This window comes from Zingiber officinale, chromosome 9B (assembly GCF_018446385.1).
Source record: "Zingiber officinale cultivar Zhangliang chromosome 9B, Zo_v1.1, whole genome shotgun sequence".
Lineage (NCBI taxonomy): Eukaryota > Viridiplantae > Streptophyta > Magnoliopsida > Zingiberales > Zingiberaceae > Zingiber > Zingiber officinale.
In genome coordinates, this window is record NC_056003.1 from 8,962,475 (window position 1) to 8,988,858 (window position 26,384).

At 38.0% G+C, this 26,384-nt stretch overlaps 1 protein-coding gene across 1 annotated transcript; it reads left to right on the top strand.

Moving 5' to 3' along the window:
• Positions 1 to 13,545: 13,545 nt before the first annotated feature.
• Positions 13,546 to 18,666, top strand: LOC122023872 (acetyl-coenzyme A synthetase, chloroplastic/glyoxysomal-like). Its single transcript, XM_042582279.1, has 18 exons — positions 13,546 to 14,204; positions 14,333 to 14,476; positions 14,581 to 14,736; positions 14,817 to 14,939; positions 15,035 to 15,203; positions 15,501 to 15,583; positions 15,677 to 15,778; positions 15,852 to 15,940; positions 16,218 to 16,308; positions 16,430 to 16,543; positions 16,763 to 16,839; positions 16,919 to 16,997; positions 17,098 to 17,166; positions 17,253 to 17,428; positions 17,496 to 17,552; positions 17,674 to 17,764; positions 17,853 to 17,951; positions 18,332 to 18,666. Exons 1-18 carry the CDS (start codon positions 13,812 to 13,814, stop codon positions 18,515 to 18,517), a joined length of 2,298 nt encoding a protein of 765 aa, XP_042438213.1. The 5' UTR covers positions 13,546 to 13,811; the 3' UTR covers positions 18,518 to 18,666.
• The last annotated feature ends 7,718 nt before the right edge of the window (positions 18,667 to 26,384 follow it).

The window sequence follows — 26,384 nt, forward strand, 5'->3', positions numbered from 1 at the left end:
GCATGGCACAGGAAGAAAAATGAACGTACCTGAGTGGCCTGCTGCATGTTGTTATCGCCCAGCTGCTTGGGCGTCATGAGAGCCACCTGAATCTGGGCGTCCTCGAAGAGCTTGGCAAGCGGACCCGTCAGGGTTATTTCGTGAACGGGGCTCGATGGCCGATCGGCAGACAATAGATATTCCTCCGATGGGAATCGGAGGGTGGTCTTGATGGTCGGGTGGCCGGCCGGCGCTTCTTCAGCCACGGTCGCCCGACACGAGGACTCCCCTATGGTGGAAGTTTCGCCCAACCGTCGTAAGCGGCGACGAGTCCGTGGAGGAGAGCCAGAGGGCTGTGCGGTGGGTGAGGTCACTGGGTTCCCGATCCGCGACGGCGTGTGATCTGGCGAAGCGACCCCGATCGGCGCCTGTGGCTCGTCCTCCTGGGTCGGTGGAAGGCTGGAGTCTCTTCGACGTTTTCGCCGAACTTCCAGTGGTGGATCCCCGACCTGAGGGACTCCCAGCTCGGCGGGGGCCGAGGAAACAGGATCCGCCTCAACCTCCGTTGAAGCGGATAGGGCAGCTTCTGTTTCAGGGGCGGACTGCGCCCCCCCCCCTCTCCTGCATCTGCCGGGCGGCTGGGGATGAGACCCCGCTCGGCGAGCTCTTTTTTGGTAGTCGCCTCAATTTCCACGACCTTCAGTTTCAGATGAGCGGTAGCCTTGGAGCGCCACATGACTTCAGCTGCAGTGGAAGAAATTAAAATCAGTTAGACAAAAAAAGGCTAAGGGAGTAAAGAGTCCTTACCCATGCGGTAGGGGAGATTGGCCCGAACGGGAGATAACCCAAAAATATACAACACCCCCTTGAGAAGCAACTGGTCGATCTTGTACCGCTGAATAGACAACCAGTTAGCCGCATGAAGGTAGGCCGGATTGCTTCTGAATTTGCCGAGCTCCGGCTGGGTCGGCACGGCGGTCTGCCATTTGGTTCGGAAGGCTGGCCGCTCGGGAAGTCGGATATAGAAGAAAAACTCCTTCCAGTGCTTGTTGGAGGTCGACATATTATCAAAAAATTTAAAGCCTATTCTACTTTGGAAAATAAAAGTGCCCAACTCAGATTGTTTGGGGTAGAAGAAGAAGTGGAATATTTTGGAGTCGAGAGGGATACTGTGCAGCTTAAAGAGGATGACCACCCCACTCAGCAGCCTAAAGGAATTCGGCACAAGCTGGCCGAGCGGGATGCGGAAATAATTACAAACCTCCAAAATAAATGGATGGGTAGGAAATCTAAGGCCGCCCTGGAATTGGTCTAAAAAGAAACAAACGGTGCCGATCGGCGGGTCATGGGGTCGGTCGGTCGGGTCGGCTATAATTATTTCATGGTCATCAGGGATCCCATACGTCCGAACCAGACGCCGAGCCCCCTCTTCATCAAATCGACTCTCCATGGTCTGATACCAAGGGTCATGAACGTCAACAGCGGGTTCGGAGGAGCTTGCCATCTCGGAGAAGCAAAAAGATAGCAAGAAACCGAAGGAATGGGAACGAAAGAGGCAAAACGAGTTGGGAAGACCTTGTAAACGAAGGGAGAAAACTCACTGAGAAGGAAACGGGCAGAAAAGATCACCGGTGGGATGGTAGCCGCCGAAAAACAGGAACTGGATCGTCGGAGGTCGCTGCGGCAGAAGAGGCAGAGGGACAATGCGCAAGCAAGCATGCGGCGAATGAAGGAGACGAAGGCTTTATACGGCTGAGGCCGGTCGTCCTCCGTCGTCGGTTGCAGGTCACGAAAGACGAAGTCATCATCTAACCGTCCATTTCAAAGTAATCGGCGTCCCATCGTACGGATCATCACCGCCACGCAAGGAGAGCCACGTGGCGCTCTGTCACCGGTCGCAATTAAGGCACCCATACCGCACATGCTTCGGCTTAATGAAGAGGATTTGCGTGATTTTCGAGAAGATTTAGACAAGCAAACGTCCCCGTTGAGCGACAAGACAACCAAAACAAAGAGCCGAGCGGCTGAATTTGGCATGAGGGCCGAACGGCTCAAGGGATATTATAAGCGACGGTAAAGCGACGACCGCCCGCTCGGACACATAGTCCAGTCAGTCGGACTCACTGCCTCCTTCGACTAGACTTGAAGGGAAGGCAAGTGATCCGGCGGTAAGGTTGGGGGATCCACTTCCTAAAGGGTCTCAGCTTGAAGACAGATAAAGGGCTGACTAAGCGGTTAATGGCCGCGCCGAGTGGTTGAGTAGGTCCGAGCGGAACCAAAGATAACCCAGCCAGGGGCTTGGGTTTCCGACGCTAAGGCGGGAGAACCGAATGGCCGAGCGGGGCGTCTGCCCGGCTGGGACCGAAGGGCCGAGCGGGTGGTCCGTTCGGCCAGGATATGGGATGTCAGCAAAGGCATGTCTGATGATTACGCCGTACACAAAAATGCACGATGGAGGATCTCGCCGTCACATCATGGAGAGGTTGATACAGTAGCGGTATGGCCTTATGGACGTCTTTCTGACAGACCCATACCTGGGCATGGTCGAAAGCAGGTGATTACTTTGATTGGCGCGCCCAGGCTCCTTCGAGAGGTCTATATAAGGTCTCCATTTCTTCACCAGAGGTACGCAAGTCTTCATCCTGAGGCCACCTTTTTGTTATTCCTCGCCTAACTTGAGCGTCGGAGGGCCGTCGCCGGGGCACCCCTCCCGGCTCGGTTTTGCTGCAGGTTCGCCGGAGCACTCGAGGATCCAGCAGGGAGCGCCACGTGCCCAGTGTCCGTTGACTCCTGATTCGGACAGGATCAGTAAGCATTGGCGTCGATATTGAAGTCGTTATCAAAATCGACATCGAACTTGGCATCGACATCCAAGTTGGCATTGGCATCGACGAAATGCGAGTATCAAGCGGTGCGAGTCGAACGGTACGAGTATTTTTCATCGTGATACAAAAAAATATCTCAAATAATAATTTTTTAAATTAATATAATAAAACATAAATAAAATTAGAATATAAATTTTTTTAACTTCCTTTATCTTCCTTACCTTTCAAATTAAGATGTAAAAAATTATTTAATTTAATGGATAAGGAAAGTTAAAACTTATCCTTATTTTTTTCTAACCCAATTCTTCCTAAATAGGATTTAAAATTTTTCTTCCTCTTCTATACTATTTTCTCTCCTTTCCTCACCTCCTCCCAAACAATATCTTAATTACCATGATTTATTTCTTGTCCCGGACTAATAGGAGTATTAAGGGAGGAACATAATTATGTTTTGTCCTTCATCGGATGATACGGCCGGATCACAATCCACATTAAATATTAACAGTTATCTTGCAGGAGAAGCTCGATCACGTCAAGCAATTTATTTTTTAAACGCAGGAACTTGCAGTGATCCAAGGCAAAATCAGAAATAATAATAATAATAAAAATTAAAAAAAAAAATGTGAGAAGAAGTAGTGGCGAAGACTTTCCCACAGTTGGTCTAATAAATTGACTGACCGAATTGAATTGGTGGATACTGATGGATCGGGACCAACCTCTTTAATTAGGATTGAGAGGTTGCCGGAGGAATATCTACGATCACGTCTCCAAACCATCCCACTAAAACGATAGCCATTTCCATGGTCAAATCATGCTAGAATTTCTCTTTTATTTTATTTTTTTAAAATTAAAAATAAAAAAAATATAAAAAATAAATGGAGACGCATGCAGTTATTGGCCAAGCGGTTGTCCTAATCATGCCACCTTGCATGTCGACATCTCCAACTCCGACCAAATTAAGGGAGTATCATGGTGGGCCATCGTGGGCCCACCGTGACAAAAACCTATCGTGGTCATCTTCGGGACCCTCCACCAATATGTAATTTATATTTTTGACTTTTGGGAAACGATATCGATCCGTTAAATCTCGACTAAAGTGATTGGGTGATTTACGACTAGCAATAAACGATTTAATGTCATACACGATTGTATAAGCATTAGAAGAGGGGCCATAAGGCTTTAAAACCAAACACATTATTCATACTAGAAGTAACTAGACTAGTAATAAAACTTTTTTAAAATATGAGGACAAGTAAAGGACAATTGGAATTCTACAAAGTAGATAGAGTTGCCAGAGGTATTAACAAAATATCCCCAATCCTAAATCAAGGATGGCGAAGTCCAAGGTGTCTTGTGAATTAATCACATGAATAGTTTAGGTTAAGCTTGCTTTTTTTTTTTTTTTTGCTATTTAGAATCTAATAAGAATAATTTATAGTGATTTTTTTTATAAATATTATATTATTTCTCGATGAAATATAATATTAGTTAATTATTATTTAATATTAATAAACAAGTAGTTTTGTTTTCACTCTTAACAATGAAGTATTTTCGTATTATAGTGGACATTATGATCAACATCATTCCTTCCAATGAAACAGTAGAGGAAAGCTGATTGACCTCAATTATGAGGACACTCTTTGACTCGATCGACACGTTGAATATTCTAAAACGCGATAAGCTTAAATCATCAGCCTCCCAAAGTCGCAAGCTTATCCATGATAACTGTTGTCGACTTCTTCAATTTCAAGGCTCCATCGACATCGGCGGCTACGGTCTTTTATTGATTCGCTTTTCTTCCGTCGACTTTTTTTATTTTGACTTGGAGAAAAACAAATTAAATCCGTTTTAAACAAGAAGCTATGGCGGCCAATATAAAGCTAATCATTATCCTTTTGGAAATTAACGAAACACGTGACGTAATATGCTACTAAAGCTTTTTTTTCTATATAATTTAATCTTTAAGATACAAAATCTTGTGTTGTTTAAAAAGATATATTTCTTACTTTTATATAATTTCAATTTTAATTTTCCAATCAGACTGAATCACACAATTTGTTTACTATGACGTGACCATTTGTATATTGGGCTATAAAGTCGGCAGAGTGTAAAAATGTAGGCCCAATGGTTATGTGATCCATGGACTTGGATATCTTGCGCAGGAATATTATTGGAAGATCCAGCAAGTTAACAAAGAAAAGGAAAAGGTTTAATAGATGAATTAGGAGGGAAGATTATTAGTAGGGTGAAATCTGAACACCTTGATTATAAAAAAGAAAACTTAATACTCTTTAGTATGTTGACACAAAATTTGAGTAATAAAGATGATTTATTACAAGTAACACGACAAAAGTCTAATGCAAGTTTAATAAAGGATAATATGATTGACAACTGATTTCAATATCAATACTTTGAATACTCAACAGTCCAAGTATCTCCCTCCCTCAGAGGGTTGGGCACCTAGACCTTGCATCCTAAGGGCTCAACAAGCCGGGCACCCCAACTCAACATCTTGAGTGCTCGGTAATCCAACCACCTACTTTAAGATGACATTTGGTTCAGAGTATATGAATGAGAATGGAAATGAGTTTAATAGTAGACTGAAATGAGAATAAATTTAGTCATTCTAATACTACTAGTTGGTTTATAAGCTATGATTAAATATGATTATCAATATTGCTATTTAGTTTGCCAAAGATTTGAAAATACAAATACAATAAATATAATATTTATCCTTAAAATAAATCATAATATTCCCAATAAAGTGATCACCAATGGCACAATGATAGTTTATTTTTTTTAAAAAAAATAATTAAATATCATTGATTTAGTTGTAAAAATTATTAGGATTAAATAGGGTAATACCGTAAATGTTAAATTAGATTATCCCAATACTTAGATTTAATTAGGTTATCCATTGTAAGAATCAAAGAAGTGAATCAGACGCATCAACTAAACAATCCAAATTGTTTGATTTATCCTAGTATTTAGGAATCAAGCAACTCAATTGGAGTCCAAGGATAATAAAAAATCAAGCACTCCAGCCTACAAATAGAGTATTGATAATTTAACGAACTTGTTCTCGCTATAGAAACTTGTGAATACAAGGCCCCCAGTACAAAGTTCTTAGTAGCTACAACCAAAACAAAAATCAATATAGATTTCAGTAGGGGTGGAATCTGCACCCACGACTGTTATCATTGTTCCCTCTGCTTGAATTGCTACCATGGTTTCGTCCATACTGTTGGTGGGTGGCCATAGGAAAGCCAGGTTGTTGCATTAAACATTACGGAGAAGATAAGGACAAATGTAGTTAGTGAGATGAGACATCCAACCATGACACCATGGATAAACTTCTCATGGAATTCATAGAACTTTGATACTCTTTTGTAAGTTGTTAAAGAACAGGAGGCAAATTATGAACATAAGGAAAGTCTACTTACTTACAATACATATCCACGTTATCCATCTGGTAAGATCATTGGCACCATGGCCACGCTAGCATGAGTATGCCCCCTTCCATAAATCATAGGCTGAAAGGTAGACAAAATAAGAAACACATGGTAAAAGGAAAACATGGAGGAATCAATTATCAATATACACAAGTAATATCTCCAACTGTTTTTTATCTTACAACTAAGAATTTTATACCTGAGGAAGCCCTGGGGCGAAAGCACCATAAGAGCAACCACAGTGGGAGCTCTTTCCGAGCTCCCACTGTGACGTGGAATGAGTGAAAAACCTCCCTCCCATAGTGGGAGGGAGGTTTTTTGATTAAAATGAAGAAGCGGCTCTGCTGCTGCAGAGCTGCTTCTTCGTTCTTTTAATTTTTTTTAAATTTTTTTAATAATTAAAAAAAATCAAAAAATCTGGATGAAGGAGTTGTTGAGAGGTTTTTTGATAATGGAAAGAGATGTGAGGTTTTTAACTTTTGATGTGGCGCAGACGTGGCAACGAAGGAGCTCACAGTGAGGTTTAACCACTGTGGATGCTCTAAGGACCTCCAAGGACACCATATCCAAGCTGAGGTGGATAGTTTGGAAGCAAAGCAGCTTCCTGAGTACTTAATGCTGGCTCAGTTTTTTACTATCTGTCGGAGGCTTTGCTAGTAAATAGTAGAGGATATCACCTATTTAGGACAAACAATATACAACATGGAATTGTTGGTGCAGCGGGGTCGATAAGAGGGGAGGTGAATTACCTAAAAAAAAGTAATCACTTTCTCAATCCTTTGATTAGATTAGATTAGACTAGCACAATAATAATAATGAATTAATTGAACAACTAAATAAAGGAAGTAAGAGGATAATTCTATTTACTTAGTTATAATTTAGGTGGTTGTTAATCCAAGACGTTGAAGAAAGCTCTATTAGAATTCTTCTTTATTGTAGGCGAAGAAGCCTCCTACAGAAGTTGATAGGTCAAAAGAAAGACTAGGAAAGTGTACAATACTTGTTGTTCAAGTTGTTAAATTATTCGAAACTCCAGGGGTCTTTTTATAACCCTTGGTAATTTCTATTTGAAGCTGAAAAACGCTTTCAATAGGGTGGAAGGTGCCTCTAGCGTGGCAAATCTTATCGCCGAAGATAAAATTTTATCTTCGACTAACAGCTAGGGAATGCACCTTCAATAGGCTAGAAGGCGTCTTCGCACTATCCATCGAAGGCACCTTCAATAGGGCAACTCAGCTGAAAAGCTAATCTCTTCGAGTAGTTCTTTGCTTAGGTGATTCTCTGACTAATCAGAGTTGAGCTCACCCGAATCCAACTCCGACCTTCTCCTCGAGCAGCCTTCCTCCCTGGCTTCTCGTCCCTTAGACCGTTGCGCGCGTTCTTCTAGTCTCCCGGTGTACTCTTCCACAACATTTCATATTTATGATGCACCGAGCCCGTCAACTCCCTTCCCATGTCATCCTTCTCGTTAGCTGCATCTTCCGCTCGACTTCTTGTGTTCCTAAGCTCCTGCACACTTAGACACAAGGATCAAACACAACAAAACCTAACTGAACTTAGTTGACCAGATCAAAACTACTCTGAGGTACTAACAGAAATAATAATTAAAAAACATCTAGATTTTCATGACAAAAAATGCAAAACAAAGATCACCATCTAATTCATATTTCTCAATGTGCTCAAGTGCCTTCATCGTCATGAACCTATCTTTAAAATGCACAAAACCAAATACCACCTTTGTGATTTCACCATGACACTCGAATATCACAAATATTTATTTTCCAATGCACAAGAATCAAAGAAAAAAATGAAAAAGAAAAAACTAATGTGAGATATAAGCAATGAAATGAAATTATATTGACAACTAAATAAAAGAACGATTAGAGCAATCATAATTACAAATGTTATCAGAGAATTTATCGAAGAATTCTACTATTAAATAGAAAAAAAGACTTACTCCGTGAAAAGACTATTAGTGCTACTGCAAGTAGAAAATAATAGTTAAGCCATCCAAAATTATTTCTAATCTCATAAGGTACTAATCAGTCATGTAAATAATTTTTACCACAATTACTTGAGGATTCATATGCTAGTAAAGCAATGATTACCTTAATTTGTTCATCTTGGTACAGAAGTTCAAAAGCAACTTGAGACAAGAAATATAAACTACATGTAAGAAATGATTATATTTGAGTTCTATTGACAAATATGTATAACGAATCAAGAATTAAAAAAAAAATAGTAAAACAAAGATCAAGCGATTCATCAAAGAGTTTAGGGTTAAGGATTACCTGCTTGCTGTGAAGTGTGGCGGTAGGGGAGGAAGATGAAGTCGAAGAGGAGGCGACGACGAACGCACTCGAAGAGCTTACGATGATTGCACCGGAGAGGACACTATTGTTGCATGAAGTTGAGGGCGCTGTTATCGCAGGGCGCTGTTGTCGCACGAAGTCAGGGATGATGTTGTCACACGAAGTCGGGTTTGGGTAAAATAAAGCAAAGAAAAAAAATAAAAAATCTTTTATCAGGAAGAAAAGTAATCTGAACGGGAATGAATTCTAAACCCACCTAGTTAATTGGGTTTTGTTCATTCCCAATTATTTAGGAATGATTCCCAAATTTTATTCCCAAATCCATTAACCAAACACCATATATTTCTATTATTCCAATCCATCATTCCCAAATTCTCAAACCAAACACCTCCTAAATATTCAATGACTCAAGCACCTTCACTTGACAGTGGGAGCACCTCCCTTGGTGGCCTTGAACACCTCAATCTAGTGTCCCAAGGGCTCGGCAATTCATGCACCCTAACTCAGCATCCTGAGCGTTTAGCAACCTGAGCACTTGTCAAAGCATATACCTAACGTTTAGCAACCTGAGCATTTGTCAAAGCATATACACTGAATAGTCGATAGTCCAAATTCCATATAGACAGTGACCTTCTAAGCAAACTTCCACTACAATATAAATGTTAATCGACAGATAAAATTTGTTATCTTTGTCTTTTAAAAATTATTGTAATTGACACTGTTGTTAAGAGTATGCTAAATGACAATGATTTTAAATCGATATTTTTTAGCACGATAAACAATAATTCTATAATAATTTTAAACTATTGTATTTTAATATCGTCGCAATGTTTAAAAAACATTATCTTTAGTTACTTTTTTTCATAATATATTTCAAAACTGTTATTTTTAATCACTTTTTCACTAGTTAAAAGTCATTGTCGACGTCTCGGTAAGAAAAACTATTATCTCTTTATTAAACATAATTAACTATACAAAAAAAGAAGAAGATTTATAAAATTAACTGTACACATTAATAAGAAGAAGAAATTTATCCCAATAAGCTCCTTAAACAATCTTAAGATTTATAAAATTAATTATACACATCACTAACCAAGTAACTGGTTTTGATTACTATCATAAATTGCAATAAACATAACAATTATAACATAGAAAATAGAGTGCAAACTTGTTAGAAGATCCATTTATATAAGGCCTGTTTCTCCTCTATAGCCTATTCAAATGTCTCTCTAGACACAAGTTATGGGACATCATCATGATCATTTTCTTCACCTTTAGCAACAGGAGCAACTCCTGAGGTGTTTGTTTATGGAATTGCTCAGTGAGCCTCCATAGGTTCTCTAAATTATCAGGACTTGCTCCCTCGGGGTGGTATAGTGGTTAAGACATGAGGTGTTGCCACATTAAATCATGAGGTCGAAACTCAATGCATTCGAGCATATCTTCCCCCATATCTTGACTACTGTACTATTGGCTAGTAGTCACCTGTGATTTACCTCTTCTGTGTTGGTTTAGAGATGAGTTGGTGGGGGCGCTGGGACGAGTGAATCACTTTTTGTTATATCTAAATTATCAGGACCTATGTGACCAAGTAAAGATCAGAAAACGTTGATTATTTTCATGAAGTATATCGAAAGATTACAAAAACAACATAAAGAAGATTATAACTAGTGACATATATGATTTTGAAGTATCATTGATACATTTCATAGAAGTTAGCCATCAAATCATATTACAATAAGAAGATTTGTCCGTAGAAATTTTTTCTCCGAATGAAGAGTGCAATCAAATTAAAGGATGTTGGGTTTCTAGGCTGGTCACCGTATGCACTTCCTAATTTACCTTAGTAGCAGGTGGAAAATTTTCGTGGGACCGAACTGGTTACCCTAGAAATAGTTAATGAGATTAATTAGGATTATCATTATTTTAATTATTTTAATGAGAAGACTTGCCAATATTTTAATGTAGGATAATATTCTTTTATATGTGGAAAAAAATAGAGAGGCTTATTAACATTTCGTCGGGTTAGCCAGAACAAATTAAACTAACTTCGCCTGAAGTCTTTACTTCGCCTGAAGTTAGCTTACTTCGCCTGAAGTCTTTACTCTGGTCGTTACGTCCTCATACATATCCTTAATTAGTTCAATATATGTTACGCTAACACCTCTCTTTTCTAAAGTTCTTCATATAATTTCTCTTGGGACTCTATCATAAGGTTTTTCTAAGTCAATGAATACAATATGTAGATCTTGTTTTTGGTCTCGATATTTTTCAATTAATTGTCTAAGAAGATGTATAATTTCTATTGTCGACCTTCCAGGTATGAACCCAAATTGATTTTCTGTTATTGTAGTCTCCTTTCTTAATCTTTTTTCTATTACTTTTCCCCAAAGTTTCATAGTATGACTCATTAGTTTAATACTCCTATAGTTTGCACAATTTTATACGTCTCCCTTATTCTTATATAAGGGAACTAGAGTACTTATCCTCCATTATTCAGATATTTTTTTTGTTTTCAATATCATGTTAAATAATTTTGTAAGTCATTCAATACCTTGTTTCCCTAAGCACTTCCATATCTCAATCGGAATATCATCTGGTCTAATGACTTTTCCATTGTGCATCTCATTTAAAGTTTGTTTTACTTCTGAAGTTTGAATTCTACGATAAAAATTAAAATTTCTATGCTCATTTGACCTAATTAAATTACCTGAGTTAAGTTGGTCACCTAAACCTTCATTAAAAAGTTGATGAAAATACCTTTTTCACCGCTCTTTTTTTCTCCATTGTTTACTAATACTCTATTACATTCATCTTTAATACATTTTATTTGGCTAAGATCTCTTGTTTTTTTTTTCTCTCACTTTAGCTATTCTATAAATATTTCTTTCCCCTTCTTTTGTATCCAATTTTTGATATAACCGTTCAAAAGTTTCATTTTTTGCTTCACTCACTACTTTCTTAGCTTCTTTCTTAGCTATTGTATATTTTTTTAAGTTTTCCTCGTTCTTACAAATATATAATTCCTTATAAGCTATTCGTTTTTCCTTCACTTTCTCTTGTACTTTCTCATTCCACCACCAAGATTCTTTACTTAGTGGTGCATGCCCCTTTGACTCACCGAGTACACTCTTAGCTACTATTTTCAACTTTGATACCATCTTATTCCATGTTGTATTAGAGTCATCGTATATTTCACCTAATGCTTGTACTTTTACCTTCTCCTTAAATATATGTTGGTTCCCATCCTTTAACTTCCACCACTTCATTCTAGGAATTGTATATATTTTCTTTCTATTGATACTACGTTTGAGGCATATATCCAACACTACTACCCCTATGTTGGGTAGTTAAGCTTTCTCCAGGGATGACTTTGCAATCTTTACAAATCTTTCTATCATTCTTCCTAACCATAAGAAAGTCAATTTACGATTTATTATTCTCACTTTTGAATGTGACTAAGTGGTCTTCTCTTTTCTTAAAAAACGTATTAGCTAATATAAGGTCATATGCTATCGCAAAATCTAATATAGTTTTCCCTTCCTCATTCCTCGTTCCAAACCCATAACTCCCATGTACTCTCTCATATTCCTCATTTTTCACTCCGACATGCCCATTTATATCACTTCCTATTAAAATCATTTCATTTGGTGGAATGTTTTGTAATATTTCATCTAAGTCCTCTCAAAACCTTGATTTGGTAGCTTCATCTAATCCTACTTGTGGTGCATATACGCTAATTATGTTCATAGTTTCTTTCGCCACTATTATCTTAAGGGCTATAATTCTATCCCCTTTTCTAAATACTCCTACAACTTAATCTTTTAACAAACTATCTACAATAATACCCACTCTATTTCTTACTTTACTCTTTCCAGTATACCATAACTTAAAACCCGAGTTTTCTATCATCTTTGCCTTCTCACCTGCCCATTTTGTCTCTTGTACATACAAAATACTTATTTTTCTCCTAATCATCATATCTACTACATCCATTGATTTACCAGTGAGAGTTTCTATGTTCCATGTTTCAAATCTTAGATTATTAGTTTCCTATCATATTTGTTCTTATATAACCTATAGTGTGAGAACTCTTGCCTATTTAACACTGCATCCAAGTTCTCATGGAGATGTAGCGGTCCTTGTTGAGACGTTGTAAAGCGAACTCTTACATATTTATCACTACACCCGAGTTCTAGAGATGTAACAGTCCTTACCGAGACGTTACAGTCGGACCCTGCAACGCGTTTCTTCCGGGAAATAACCTAACATTAGCACAATAATTTAATAGATTTATTCATTAAATATTTATTATAATTTAACGTTGACTGACAATCTAACGTAATCCTCCTTTTTTATCCCGATTTAAGATCGATCATGATCGATCGTCATGGACGAAATTTGTTATTATGAATTTTTTTATATTTCTATTACATACTACTTTTGAAAACGCCAAATCAAATAACGAGCAGGTGGTCATTAATTCTCCTAAAAATGGAAAAATATAACATTTATAGTTTATTATAATGTCCATTAAAAAAAAAACTCCACTGGGAGGATTATATTCATAGTCCAATCCAACGTCATGCATCAATGCATCATGATTGTCTTACTAGTTCGTACTCTGCGTGCCAGGGCATATGCCTTGTTCGTGTTTATGATTGCATGCAGCTTTAATCAGATAAGAAGGATTTGACAGACGCGAGATAAATTGCTAGCGTCTATCAGAGCAATCATAGCATAGCGCGATCTTGTGGTTCGTGTTCAAAACACATGAAGCTTCTGTTATTCGTGGCAGTCGTCGTTCAAAGCCCAAACCACGGCCCACGCAACTTGTCACTTGTTGGTAGCCACGCCGCCACCTCAGTTTCAGACGCTGCATGTGTCGATTTCATGACATTGAAAACTTGGCCCAAGTATTAAACGAAGTGCGAACGATGACGCCAGAGGAATCCAGCCTCATCCTGATTCCATCTCCGCAACGGATGACGAAGATGAGGCTGATCCATTTTAAGCGTTGACGATTGATTTATAGATCGCGATTCTGTAGCTGATGAGTCGGTTTAACCTCCCGCAAACCGCGGCCGCCAGCAGTACGCGGGGACAGAGTGTCCGGGAGAAGAAATAAAGAAGGCTTGGATCGATCGGGGAGAGGAGGGAGCGAGGAAGCGGCGGGCGGCGTTGAGAAGAAAAAAAAGCCTGGATTTTGGATTCCCTTTGGCGATCCGTCTGACTTTTTACTGATGGATTCCATGTCGTCCGCCTGTTTCTGTACGCCATTGATCACGTCGACAGCAGCAACAGCCTCGCAAGCTTCGACGCGCCGCCTCTTCTCCACCTCGCGCTTCCACCTCGGCCGCCAGCGCTCGCCTCCCCCGTGCCGCGCCTCGCTCCCGATGACTACGTTCTGCGCGGCGGCGGCGGCGGCGGCGGATCCCGGATCGGCGGCGTCGCGGTTGCTCTCAGTCGGGCTCCCCCGGCACGTGGAGTCCATGCCGCGACTCCCGTCTGGAAACGGCCGGATCTCCCGCCTCAGCGCTGTCGTCCTAGGGGAGGCGCTAGCCGCCGAGGAGAACGATCTCATCTTCCCGTCCCCTGAGTTCTCTCGAGACGCCCTTGTCTCCTCCCCAGAACAGGTCCCTTTGTCTTCTCCTTTCAAGCACTGTCGAAACAGTAAAGATTATAATTTTTTTATATATCATATAATTTTTTGAATCCACCATGACTATATATCAAATCTTTCTTTCACTGTTTCATGAATTAGTATCGCAAAATGTATAAGAGATCTATCGAAGATCCTGCTGGATTTTGGTCGGAGATCGCTGCGCAGTTTTACTGGAAGAAGAGGTGGAGTCCGGACGTCTACAGCGAGAATATTGACGTGAGGAAGGGACCGGTTAAGATTGAGGTCGGTGTAGTTTTTTTGTCTTTTTAATCGAAAAGTGTAAGTTTTGCCCTGTTTTCTGGACCTATTTCATTAGTTGAATCGTGCTCTGTCTTTTCTGAATGAAGTGGTTCAAAGGGGGCATTACGAACATCTGTTACAATGCCCTGGATCGGAACATAGAGGCAGGGAACGGCGATAAGGTGGCTCTGTATTGGGAAGGCAATGAGCCAGGCCAAGATGGGCAACTTACATATGCCCAATTACTGGATCAGGTTTGCCAGGTATGTTCAGTTCAATCTGTTTCTCGGTTTAAGTTAGTGAAAGTGGCAGTTGGCAATGAATCTTCGGTGTCTTTAAATAGTTGGCCAACTACCTAAAGCATGTCGGCGTCAGCAAAGGGGATGCAGTTGTCATTTACCTGCCCATGTTGATGGAGTTGCCAATTGCAATGTTGGCATGTGCTCGCATCGGCGCAGTTCACTCGGTACAGTTCTTTTACATTCCTCACAAGATTTTCAAGATTATATGGATTGAATTTTGCTATTAGGAGAGGAGATCTAATGGTGTTTTCCCTTTCAGGTTGTATTTGCTGGCTTCTCTGCTGAATCTCTTGCACAGAGAATTATTGACTGCAAACCAAAAGTCGTAGTATGCAGCAATGCAGTGAGTAGAGGAGCCAAAGTGATAAACCTGAAGGCGATCGTTGATAATGCTTTGGCTGAATCTGCCAATAACGGAATTGCAGTTGGTAATTATAAACTTTCTTAATGCCTGTTTATATGTGGAATTAGAGTTATTTCCACTATTAGCAATAGCCTTTTCATCCTTATTAAGTGTCATCCTCAGATTTGGTGGTTGAGTTGCTGTCTTTGCATTAAAATAAACTAAGTTGTATTGGTGATGATCATCCGCTTCTGTTATGCAGAAGTGAATAGTTGTTTAAACTTCTTTCTTTCTCAAATTTGTTATTTTTTCCCCAGAAACTTTCACTGAAAGGTCATATCTTATCTTCATCGACATTACTTTTGCTTTCCTTCCTTTTCAGACTTATGCTTGGTTTATGAAAACCAGTCAACCATGAAAAAAGAAGATACCAAATGGCAGGATGGAAGGGACATCTTGTGGCAGGTTATTGATACATCCATTTCTTAAATTATTTGCCTACATAATCATACTATTCAGTGCCATTCTCTTTAACAACTGTAATTTGTCTTGTCATAGGAAGTGGTTCCACAATTTCCAACGAAGTGTCCGGTGGAATGGGTTGATGCAGAAGATCCACTATTTCTCTTGTACACGAGCGGTAGCACTGGAAAGCCAAAGGTAGCCAAAGCTGCCAACACCAGTTCTTTTGACTTGCGCTCTTAAGTTTGACATATTTCTTTCTTGTGGGAAGGGTGTTTTGCACACAACTGGGGGATATATGGTATACACTGCAACAACATTTAAGTATGCATTCGATTATAAGCCATCAGATGTCTACTGGTATGCTTTATACCCCCTATTGAGGTTATGGAAGTGTGTGAACGTCTTAGAGAAAGCAACTATCTTTGAAATTTATGACGTCGAATGCATTGTTTTTATTCATTGCAGTAAAAAAGGTCAATTTTCTTCTCCCGACTTCAAATTGCCATTGCAGGTTTTAGGAAAAATATAAAACTAATGTAACAGAGATGAGAAACAGTTGGGATTGACATGGCTAGTTGTTATTATAGTTGTTGGTGTAGTGTTCTTATTCTACTTCTTGTTCTTCTGACCTCAGGTGTACTGCTGACTGTGGTTGGATAACTGGACATAGCTATGTTACATATGGCCCTCTTTTGAATGGAGCTACTGTTTTAGTCTTTGAAGGGGTAAATATTCGTGATCTTTTAAATTTTTTTTGCTGTGTCGAGTCAATTAGCTTATCGATTTAATGAATGTTTTTTTTTATTTTGGTGTATGGTTTCAAAATGTTTTGAGTCAAATTTACAGGCTCCAAGTTACCCTGATCCTGGTCGATGCTGGGATATCGTTGACAAGTACAAGGTCACATTATTTTACACAGCGCCTACACTGGTGCGAGCACTCATGCGTGAGGGTGATGAGGTAAACATGATAATCTTTCACTGATCATGTTGTATCTTTTCTTATTCTCTTTTACAGTAATTCATTGTCACGACTATTGCCATGAAATTTGCTTTAGTTGCAACATCAACAATGTATCTCTCCATAGTCAGTGTGAAAATTTCAAATTTGATTCCTTAAACCCTGCAGATTCTTGTCTGCATTATTGTTGATATTACTAAAACATAGTGCTCTTTGCAGTATGTTACTCGATATTCTCGTAAATCTCTCCGTGTTCTAGGAAGTGTGGGAGAACCTATTAACCCATCTGCTTGGAGGTACAATGCCTTTACTCTTATCTATGTATTCTTCTCTATACGACATGTTTCTTGACATATTTTGGTCTCAATTTTTTAGATGGTTCTACAATGTAGTTGGGGATTCTCGATGCCCTATATCAGATACTTGGTGGCAAACTGAGACCGGTGGCTTCTTGGTCTGTTGTTGCTCATGTCAATGCTTAACGCGCAAATGTTCTGCTTGATCCTTTTGTTTCTCTTATCCCCATTCCCTGATATTTTCCTCAACTTATCCAGATCACACCTATACCGGGTGCCTGGCCACAGAAACCAGGTTCTGCTACATTTCCATTCTTTGGTGTTCAGGTATGAATAAAGCTATTGATAGTAGAGATGCAGAGTATCACTAAGTATTTGCACTTATTTGTAATCATAGTTGTGACAAATTACAGCCGGTCATAGTTGATGAGAAAGGAAATGAATTGGAAGGTGAATGCAGTGGGTATCTTTGCATCAAAAATTCATGGCCTGGGATATTCCGTTCGCTTTACGGTGACCATGAACGATACGAGACCACATATTTCAAACCATTTGCTGGTTATTATTTCAGTGGTGATGGCTGCCGCAGGTTAGTTGTGTTCATCTATGATCTCTTAGACTGTATTTTATTCTGATCATCTTGTTCTAATCATTAGGGACAAGGATGGATATCATTGGCTCACTGGTAGAGTTGATGATGTTATCAATGTCAGGTAATGCAAATCTTGTGTATGCTTTACTATAGTCCTATAGCACACATGTCAATTCCATTTTTAAAGGTGCAAGTATTCAAATTGGCGCCTTGATGACTGAAAAACTATTAATTGCCTGCAGTGGACATCGTATTGGTACTGCAGAAATAGAATCTGCCCTTGTTTATCATCCTCACTGTGCAGAAGCGGCCGTAGTTGGTGTCGACCATCCGGTGAAACTCTAGCTTCGTGCTTCAGGCTTCAAGCTTCATCCGGAACTACTAGGATTTTATACTCTTTTTTTTCTTTCTGTTGCTTCAGGTGAAAGGACAAGGCATATATGCTTTTGTCACCCTGGTGGATGGAGTGGATTACACAGATGAAGTTCGTAAAAGCCTCATTTTGGCAGTCAGAACTCAGGTCTGTTCCAATATATTCCTAAACATTACCTGATAGAACTTTGAACTCCTAAACTACAAAGTTTGCATTTTAGATGGTTTTAAGTCTTTAGCTATTAACCCTTTTGTTTTGAAAGCATCAAATAAAGCTGATAGCCCTTTTGTTCCTGCCCTTGCAGTCAATTTAGTCATAGATATCTTGAATTTTTTGTCTAGTCATTTGCATTCTTGCACAAATTCAAGGCATGAAATGCCATACTAATTGTAAGCTCCAGTTCCTTTCAGTGTAGTTTATGGGCTTTGATTGCCAAACTTGCAACACTTTGAAAATATTAGTTTCTTGTTGTGGACTTCGATCAGTGCATCCTTAAGATATCAAACTTAAACTGGCCTTTATGTCAGATTGGTGCATTTGCTGCCCCAGACAAGATTCATTGGGCACCGGGTCTCCCCAAAACTAGGAGTGGAAAGATCATGCGGCGGATCCTACGAAAAATTGCTTCCAAACAGCTTGATGAGCTCGGGGACATTAGCACCCTTGCCGAACCAAGCGTCGTGAACCAGCTAATCGAGTTCACTGATCGTTAGCATGAACACTTGTCTCCTCCCATAAACATTTGATTTTTTGAGAATTACACAAGATTAAACACTTCTGAACTAGTTTTCTAGCTCCTAGTCAGAGTTTAAATAAATATCACCAGTTGAATAATAGCAGATCGGATAGTGTTCATGGTTTTTGTCCCCAATGTAGTCAGTAGTCTGAATCCTTTGTACTACGGACCTGAGAAGGTTGTTACACTTGCATTAGAACAACATGATGATAATAAATGATGAGCTTGTGGACGTTTCATTTGTGATCGATGTTTGTAAAACTAATATATACTTTGCTTCCACTTTCGAGACAATGATGAGGGGTTTTCTACTTGGCAAAATACGATCTTGATTCTGTTTAGAGGTGGTGGATTGCCTGGTCTAGATCAAGCCAGTCAAGTTGTGGACGACGACTAAGGTGGAGTTCTGATCAATGGCTACTTGTCGGAATGTTGGAACAATCACCAGCATGTGTATAGCAAATGTTTGGTTCAGATAATCATTTGGTTCGAATGTTGCACATTATGCGTAAAGAGATAGGGGACGACTCATTGTGGCAAAAGGCGAATACGTTCACCCTCAGCATCCCTGTCAATCCGTCTCAAGGTCAACATGGATGAGATAAATCACGGACGGCTACTAGCCTTCGGAATAGTGACTAGCACATAAGGGAGATAGGAGACGACTCATAACTGTTCATAAAGGGATCAATTTTGCCCACGAAAAGCATATTGCGAATTACATGATCAAAGTATGAAGGGTCCTAAAGAGTTAGGTTCATCATTCACTGAATCACTGTCCCTGTTCTTATCGTAAATAAATTTGATTTATTAGAATATTTTATAAATAAATTTATTTAAAATTTAATTCTTAATTTTTTATTAAGTGTATAAAAATATATTAATTTATATAATATTTATAATTTTAAATTATTTATAACATGTTAAAAATAATATAAGTTTTATATATTAAATAAATATTTTATATAATTTACAAAGGATAATGATATTATTAATTGAAAATGATAAAATTTCTAATAGAAAAATTTAGATTATGCTCGAAAAAGTAAATAAATAAATTTCAACATTTTACCAAAAGACGTAGGTAGAGTATGTTATTTATCAAAAGACGTATTATGTTTTTATAAGTACCAAAAGGTGTATTACAAAATGTGAAATTCCTATTATACTCCTCCCGCCAACATCATATCTCCCCACCCCATTTTTTAATGCTTCCAAAGCACATTTGAGTTGTTTAGCTTTAAAAATGTCATTGATGGTTCGGATGCTGATAGTGTCAATATATTTCTCTCTCCCTCTCTCAACCCGTGCAACCTACGCGCTTTTCTTAACTCTTCGACAGCGAAAATCTTTCGCACAATTTTAGTTGCGAGATCGTCCCCATCAAAAAACTAATTAAGTGTCTTCGTATGTTCGTCAGACGACATCAAGCGTTTCCAGTAGAAGCAAGTGGGATGGGTGGTTCATACTCTGCTGTGAAGTTTAGGGTTTCTGTCAATACTCTCCTTTTATAATAGCGGAAGCAAGTGGGTTGGGTAGTTCATCCTCTGCTGTTAAATTATCGGCAAAGGTATCACCTTCAAAACCATCGGATTTGCAAAGGCCGAACTAGTTGGGACAGAAACTACATTGGAACAGCGTGTTATGTCACTTTAATAGTTTTTTAAAACATTCACAAAGAAAGGAAGATATCATGGATGTGTTATTTTACATCATCGACACATACAATGATCAAACAATCCCCCTTTAGTATTTTCTTGGAAATACAAGAAATGCAGTATATCCGTGGTATATTGATCAATATATTTCAAAATTGGGATTCAAGTTCTCAAATATTTAGATTCTCAGGTATAACTTATAATTCTGAAATTTAAGCATGAAGTAGTAGTTTATTTAAATAAAATAGTTTAAAAATCTTAATATTTATTTATGTTGGTCCACTGATGGTCCTGGTTATTGGTAAATCATGGCAAATGAGGGCCTAACATGGGTCTGATATGATTGAATATCAGTCCTAACATTGGGCCCGATATTAGATAATTTCAAGCCCTCATTTGCCATGATATTATCATATATAATATTGATATTGTCGTAGAAGATTACTAATTATTTGAGTTTTTTAGGTGTACCGGTTGCCTTCACAAAAAGAGATATTTCATTGTTGCTTGGTATTACAGACCGTGGTGATTCGGTTCCGATAAATTCAACTAAAGCATCGGGTGACCTCTTTCTAACTTACTTTTCAAATAAAAAAAAACTATCAGATCAAGAATTAAAGAGTTGCTTAAATTTTATGCCAATCATATTGAAGAAGAAGATGATGTTTTATTATTTTATAAATTCCACATTTTGTATATATTTGTGTGTGTCTTATTTCCTTTTAGTACATATAAGGTCCCTTTATGTCTTATAGATATAGTAAATGATTTTGAAAATCTTATTAGATTCAACTAGGTTGAAGCTATCCATGAATTTATGGCTCCACAATTAACTAAGATTGGGGATATATTTTCATCAACTCAGACAATACATAGCAACACCAACCTCCGTTACCTAAAGGGTTTTGCTAGTCTTTTGGCAGTGAATATATTTTTGATGTTAAATGTAAAAAATTTTTGCAGACATGTATGAATATCTAACACTTGTGATGATGAATCAAGCATGGTTTTTGGAGCATATTCCAATCCAAAAATCAGACAAAATAGAAGGAGCATGAATAAATAATGGAGGAATATTCCTTCACATATTAGTAAGGTGAGAGATTTGTTGGACCGAGTCTCATCTGAAGAGATAAAATTTGAAAACTGTTACTTAAGTTAGGTTAATATGCTTTTTTTAACATTGTTTTAATAAAATGACAGGTTATGATTGATCTAATCCCTACCCAATATGAAAATTCATTGATTGTGAACCTTGATTTCATTGATGACATTCCACGTCCAATGGAGACATTACAATTTGAAGACAATGATATAGAAAGGGATGTTCTAACTATATTATTCAAGCAAACCGAATTAAGGAACTAACAATGGAGAACATGCATTTGAATGAAAGGGTGAAAGAATTACTGAAAATAATAGAAAATAAAGGCATGCAATCTCAATCAAGTGATCCTATAGTCAATCCTCAATGTGAACCAGTACCTTTTGGAACAAGAAGTAGGAGAGGACGTGACAGAAGTTGCTATGATTATAGGGATACTCCAATTGATAGTCCATTGTGTTAGAATGTATACTAAAAGCCTAGCTTTTTGTATAAATATTTATTTTAAAATGAGAATTATATTAGTCAAATGTCTGCATTTAGTTAAATATAGTTGTCCATTTAATTTATATTGTAGATAACATTGTGTGTGGTGTCACACAAAAGATCATGTTATCAGTTCCTTATAAATTATAAATAGAAGCTCACAACCAAGATGGATTGGGACAAACCATTAGAATGGTTGTAGTGTAATTTGATACTAGTTTATCTTAACTATAAAATTACACTAGTACACTATGTGTGTATAGAGCAGGATCATTTGAGATTGTTCCTTTTATACTAACTGCATAAAAGAACAGAACCTCTGTTATTATGGATGTGCGTACTCTTAATCCCGATATAATAACAAGCACATGCACTTAGTATTTATTTCTTTAATTTATCAAAGGGTGAGATTTATTCGTTAAATCAATAGGCCCGATAAGTTGGGAAATAATATTATTTATATGGTGTATTGTTGATTATAGAAGGAAACTATGTCCTATTTATTAGGACGATGATGTCCCCTTGAGGAGCTCATAAGGATTGTCATGTAAACCCTGCAGGTGGACTTAGTTCCAACATGACAATGAAGTTGAGTGGTACTACTCTTGGAGCTAGATGTTAATTAAGTGAGTTGTCAGTAACTCATTTAATTAATGGACATTCGATATCTTAAACACAGGGAGATTAATGCACTCATGATAAGAAGGAGCCCATAATGTAATATGGGATTGGTGTGGTAGTTTAATAATAACTCTTTAGTGGTATTAGTTATTATTGATGAACTTGAGTTGGGTGTTCGGGTCGAACACAGGAAGCTCAAACTCATTAGGAGGCCAAAACCAATTCCTCCTCTAGATCCCTATTGTAGCCTCTATGTATAAAGTCTCGCATCCACCCAAGTCATCCTTATGGCCGACCACATCCTTGCTTGGTGCACAAGCAAGGGGCCGGCCAAGATGGATTTAAAAGTGAGGTTTTAATTTTTTAAATATTTCTTTTTGTAGTCATCTACAATGTTTTAAAAGAAAGATTTTAAATTTTAAAAATTTTCCTTTTTTGAAGTCATCCACATGGTTTTAAAAGAGAGTTTTAAATTAAAAAAAAAATTCTTTTGTAGCTATCTACAATGGTTTAAAAGAGAGATTTTATTTTTGTTAAAACTTTCCTTTTGTGTAACCATGATTTAAAAGAGAGATTTTAATTTTAAAAATCTTTCCTTTTTGTAACCATCTACAATGTTTAAAAGAGGGATTTTTAATTTTAAAACTTTTCTTTTGTAGCTATCCACAATACGAAATTTAAAAGAGAGATTTTAATTGTTGTTAAAATCTTTCCTTTTTAGCCATTACCAAGGATTATAAAAGAGGATAGATGATGCCTTAGAGGAAATAATCATCTACACAATTTCTATTCCTCTTCTATTCTCCTTATGGCTGACCCCCTCATATTCTTATTCTCCCCTTGCTTTCTCACCTAAGGTTGGCGGCATCAAGAGGCTTCAACCATCTTGTGGCCGACGAGTTGCAAGGAAGAAACAAGAACAAGAGGTGGTGTTCCTAGTTTTGATCCCTTGGTGGTCGAAAGTCTTGGAAGAAAGAAGGACTTGGGTGGTTTTTGCGTCTTGGTAGATCGTTGCCCACACGACGCTCAAGAGGAGGAGAGGAATACAGCAAAAGATCAAGAGGTCTTTAAGCTACAAAGAAAAGTATAACTAGTTAATAGTTTTTGTTGTGTACTAGTTTATTTTTCCTTTGTATGGATCCTGAAGTACCAACACAAGAGGCTAGCGATCTTGTGCTTTGATTGAGGTCTCTGTAGTTTAACCTAGGGTTTACTATAAGGAGTTTAAATATTCAATTTCTTTGAAAGGCTTTGACTAGGAAGTGGTGGATGATCCCATACCCAAGAAGGTCGAGTGCCTCACCAACGACCTGGAAGCCAATCCTTGAAATAGATATTTAATCAACTTCTGTAATATGGTTTAACTTCTGATGAACACATGGGTTGAACTTGGATTAATAATGTTAAGTTTCGTTTGCAATCCAAGTTTAACTTCTGAAAAACACATGGGTTGCTAGGAAAAGTTCTGTGCTTGTAAAAATTTTTGTATATGGGAAACAAAACAGAATTCTGAGTAGCGCCAACAATTGGTATCAAAGCTAGTTTTCTGCCTCTATGTGTTTGGTTTTCTGTTAAATTATGCACTTTTCATACATAAATTTAGGCATGATAATAGTAGGATATACAAATAGATTAACTCTGTGGTTGTAGACATCCTAGTTCTAACTATTATGTCTCTATTGTGTTTGTGTGTGATTTGGACCCTCAGACATGTTGAGGGCATTTTATGTGTGTGCATGATTATAATTATTAAATACAGTAGGAGTTGTATTAGTTTTAGGATTTTACATTCTGTTCGATCTAGATTACATGTACATTCCCTTGTGGAATATAGGATTGCTAAATGTAAAATTGTATTTTTATCGCGGATCGTATCCTTGTGAGGCGTGGTGCTATTTGAGGACCAGAGGCGCAGCGGAAAAGGAAGCAAGATAGACACGACGACATGACCCGTTGGCGGCAGCTAGGGTTGGTGGCACACGGAGGACAACTATGGATGCGGCCATAATAGTTGGAAAATTATTTTTCATATTTATTGTCTTTTATGTTGTTTATATGTGCTGTGTGTGTGTGTGCATGTTAAAATTCCTCGTTTTAAATAACTAAGTGGGAGAGGAATTATTTAAATTCCACGGTCTCCATTACTGGTTTGTAAGTGATGCATTCAAACTTGCACGTTGGCTTTAAGTGTCTTCCTCCACATCGGATGAGTTTGTTTGCGGATTACTAGATCAAACTCCCTTTATGGATGATTATAGGAAATTATTTAGGTTTGTGTGATTTTCTCCATCTGAAAGGGCGCAATCCTATTTAATGGATTAAGTATCAAGTAATGGTATACACTTAGGCGCATTTAATAGTATCTTCCCCATCGGAGTCACTGCTATGATTTGTGTGATCGAAGAAAAATCAACTATTAATTTTATTTGTCATAAAGTTAGGTTGACAAGATAATAAAATTAATGGGTAAACCCCCCTCTTACAAATGTTTGACATTGTATACGTCCACACTATCGTGGCATACAAAATTCAGGTGTTTTGAGGTGTTGGTGAATTTAAATGATATTGTTTGAGGAATCAATATTATTTTAAATTCTAAAGTTTTGACCAAATATTTTATGATTCTTAGGATTTCAAATGACTTTCAATCCTCTTGCTGTTATATTGAAAGAAAACAAACTTACTGGTCTCAATTACATTGATTGGAAATGAAACTTGGACATTGTCTTAACTGCAGAAGGTTACAAGTTCATACTTTTTGAGATCTGTCCAAGCCTGCCTAATAGCGATTCTAGTGAAGAGGAGATTGAGTATCATAAAAAATGGGTCAGGGCAGATGAGATGGCGCGATGTTACATTTTGACTTCTATGTCAAATGTGCTGCAACATCAACATCAGGCCATGCCTACCGCTTATGACATGATGTGCAATTTCAAGGAACTCTTCGGACATCAAAATCGGGCTGCTAGGCAGGAGGCTATGAGAAACTTGATGACGATAACCATGATTGAGGGGACACCCGTAAGGGATCATATCCTCAAAATGATGACTCTTTTAAAAGAGATGGAAGTCCTTGGAGCAGAAATCGATGGGGAAACCCAGGTCGATATCATTCTCCAAACGCTGCCTAAAAGTTTTGAGCAGTTTCGCCTGAACTACAACATAAACAAAAGGATTTATTCGTTGACGAAACTTCTGATAGAACTTCAAGTAGAAAAAAGAATATTTCATCAAAGTTCTTAAATTCACATTGCTGAAAATGTTTCTGCTTCTAAGCTGAAAGGCAGAAAGAAGAAAAAGAAACAAGTTGGTTCAGTAAAGAAAGTGAATCGATCTCTAGGGACTGGGTCGCATGTAGGTGTAAAGAAGCCGAAGGGCAAGTGCTTCACACGTAAGCAGTTTGGACATTGGAAAGTGGGATGTCCTCACAGAAAGGAGAACAATAAAGGTATATCTTATTCTCTAGTGGTTGAAACATGTTTAGTGGTGTTATCTACTGGTACCTGGTGTGTAGATACGGGAGCCACTGATCATGTCTGTAATTCATTGCAGGGGTTACAGGAAACTCTATGACTACATAAAGGGGAGATTACCATCTACATGGGAAATGCTACAAAAGTAGCGGCTGTTGCAGTGGGAGATGTTTATTTATCTTTTGATAGAAATAAAAAATTAATTTTGAGAAATTATCTTTACGTACCATATTTTAGAAAGAACTTGATTTCAGTTTCTAAACTATTTATGGATGGATATTCTGTTTCTTTTGATGACAAAGTAGTTGTCAAGAAAAATAGGGTAGTTATTTGTTATGGTACGTTGGTTGGTAATTTGTATACTTTAAATCTAATAACTCCCACGATACAATAAATGAAAATTAATAACACATATTCTAATTCTAATAAGAGAAAGCAACCTTCAAAAATAAACCAAACATATCTTTGGCATCTAAGACTTAGTCATATTAACTTGAGTAT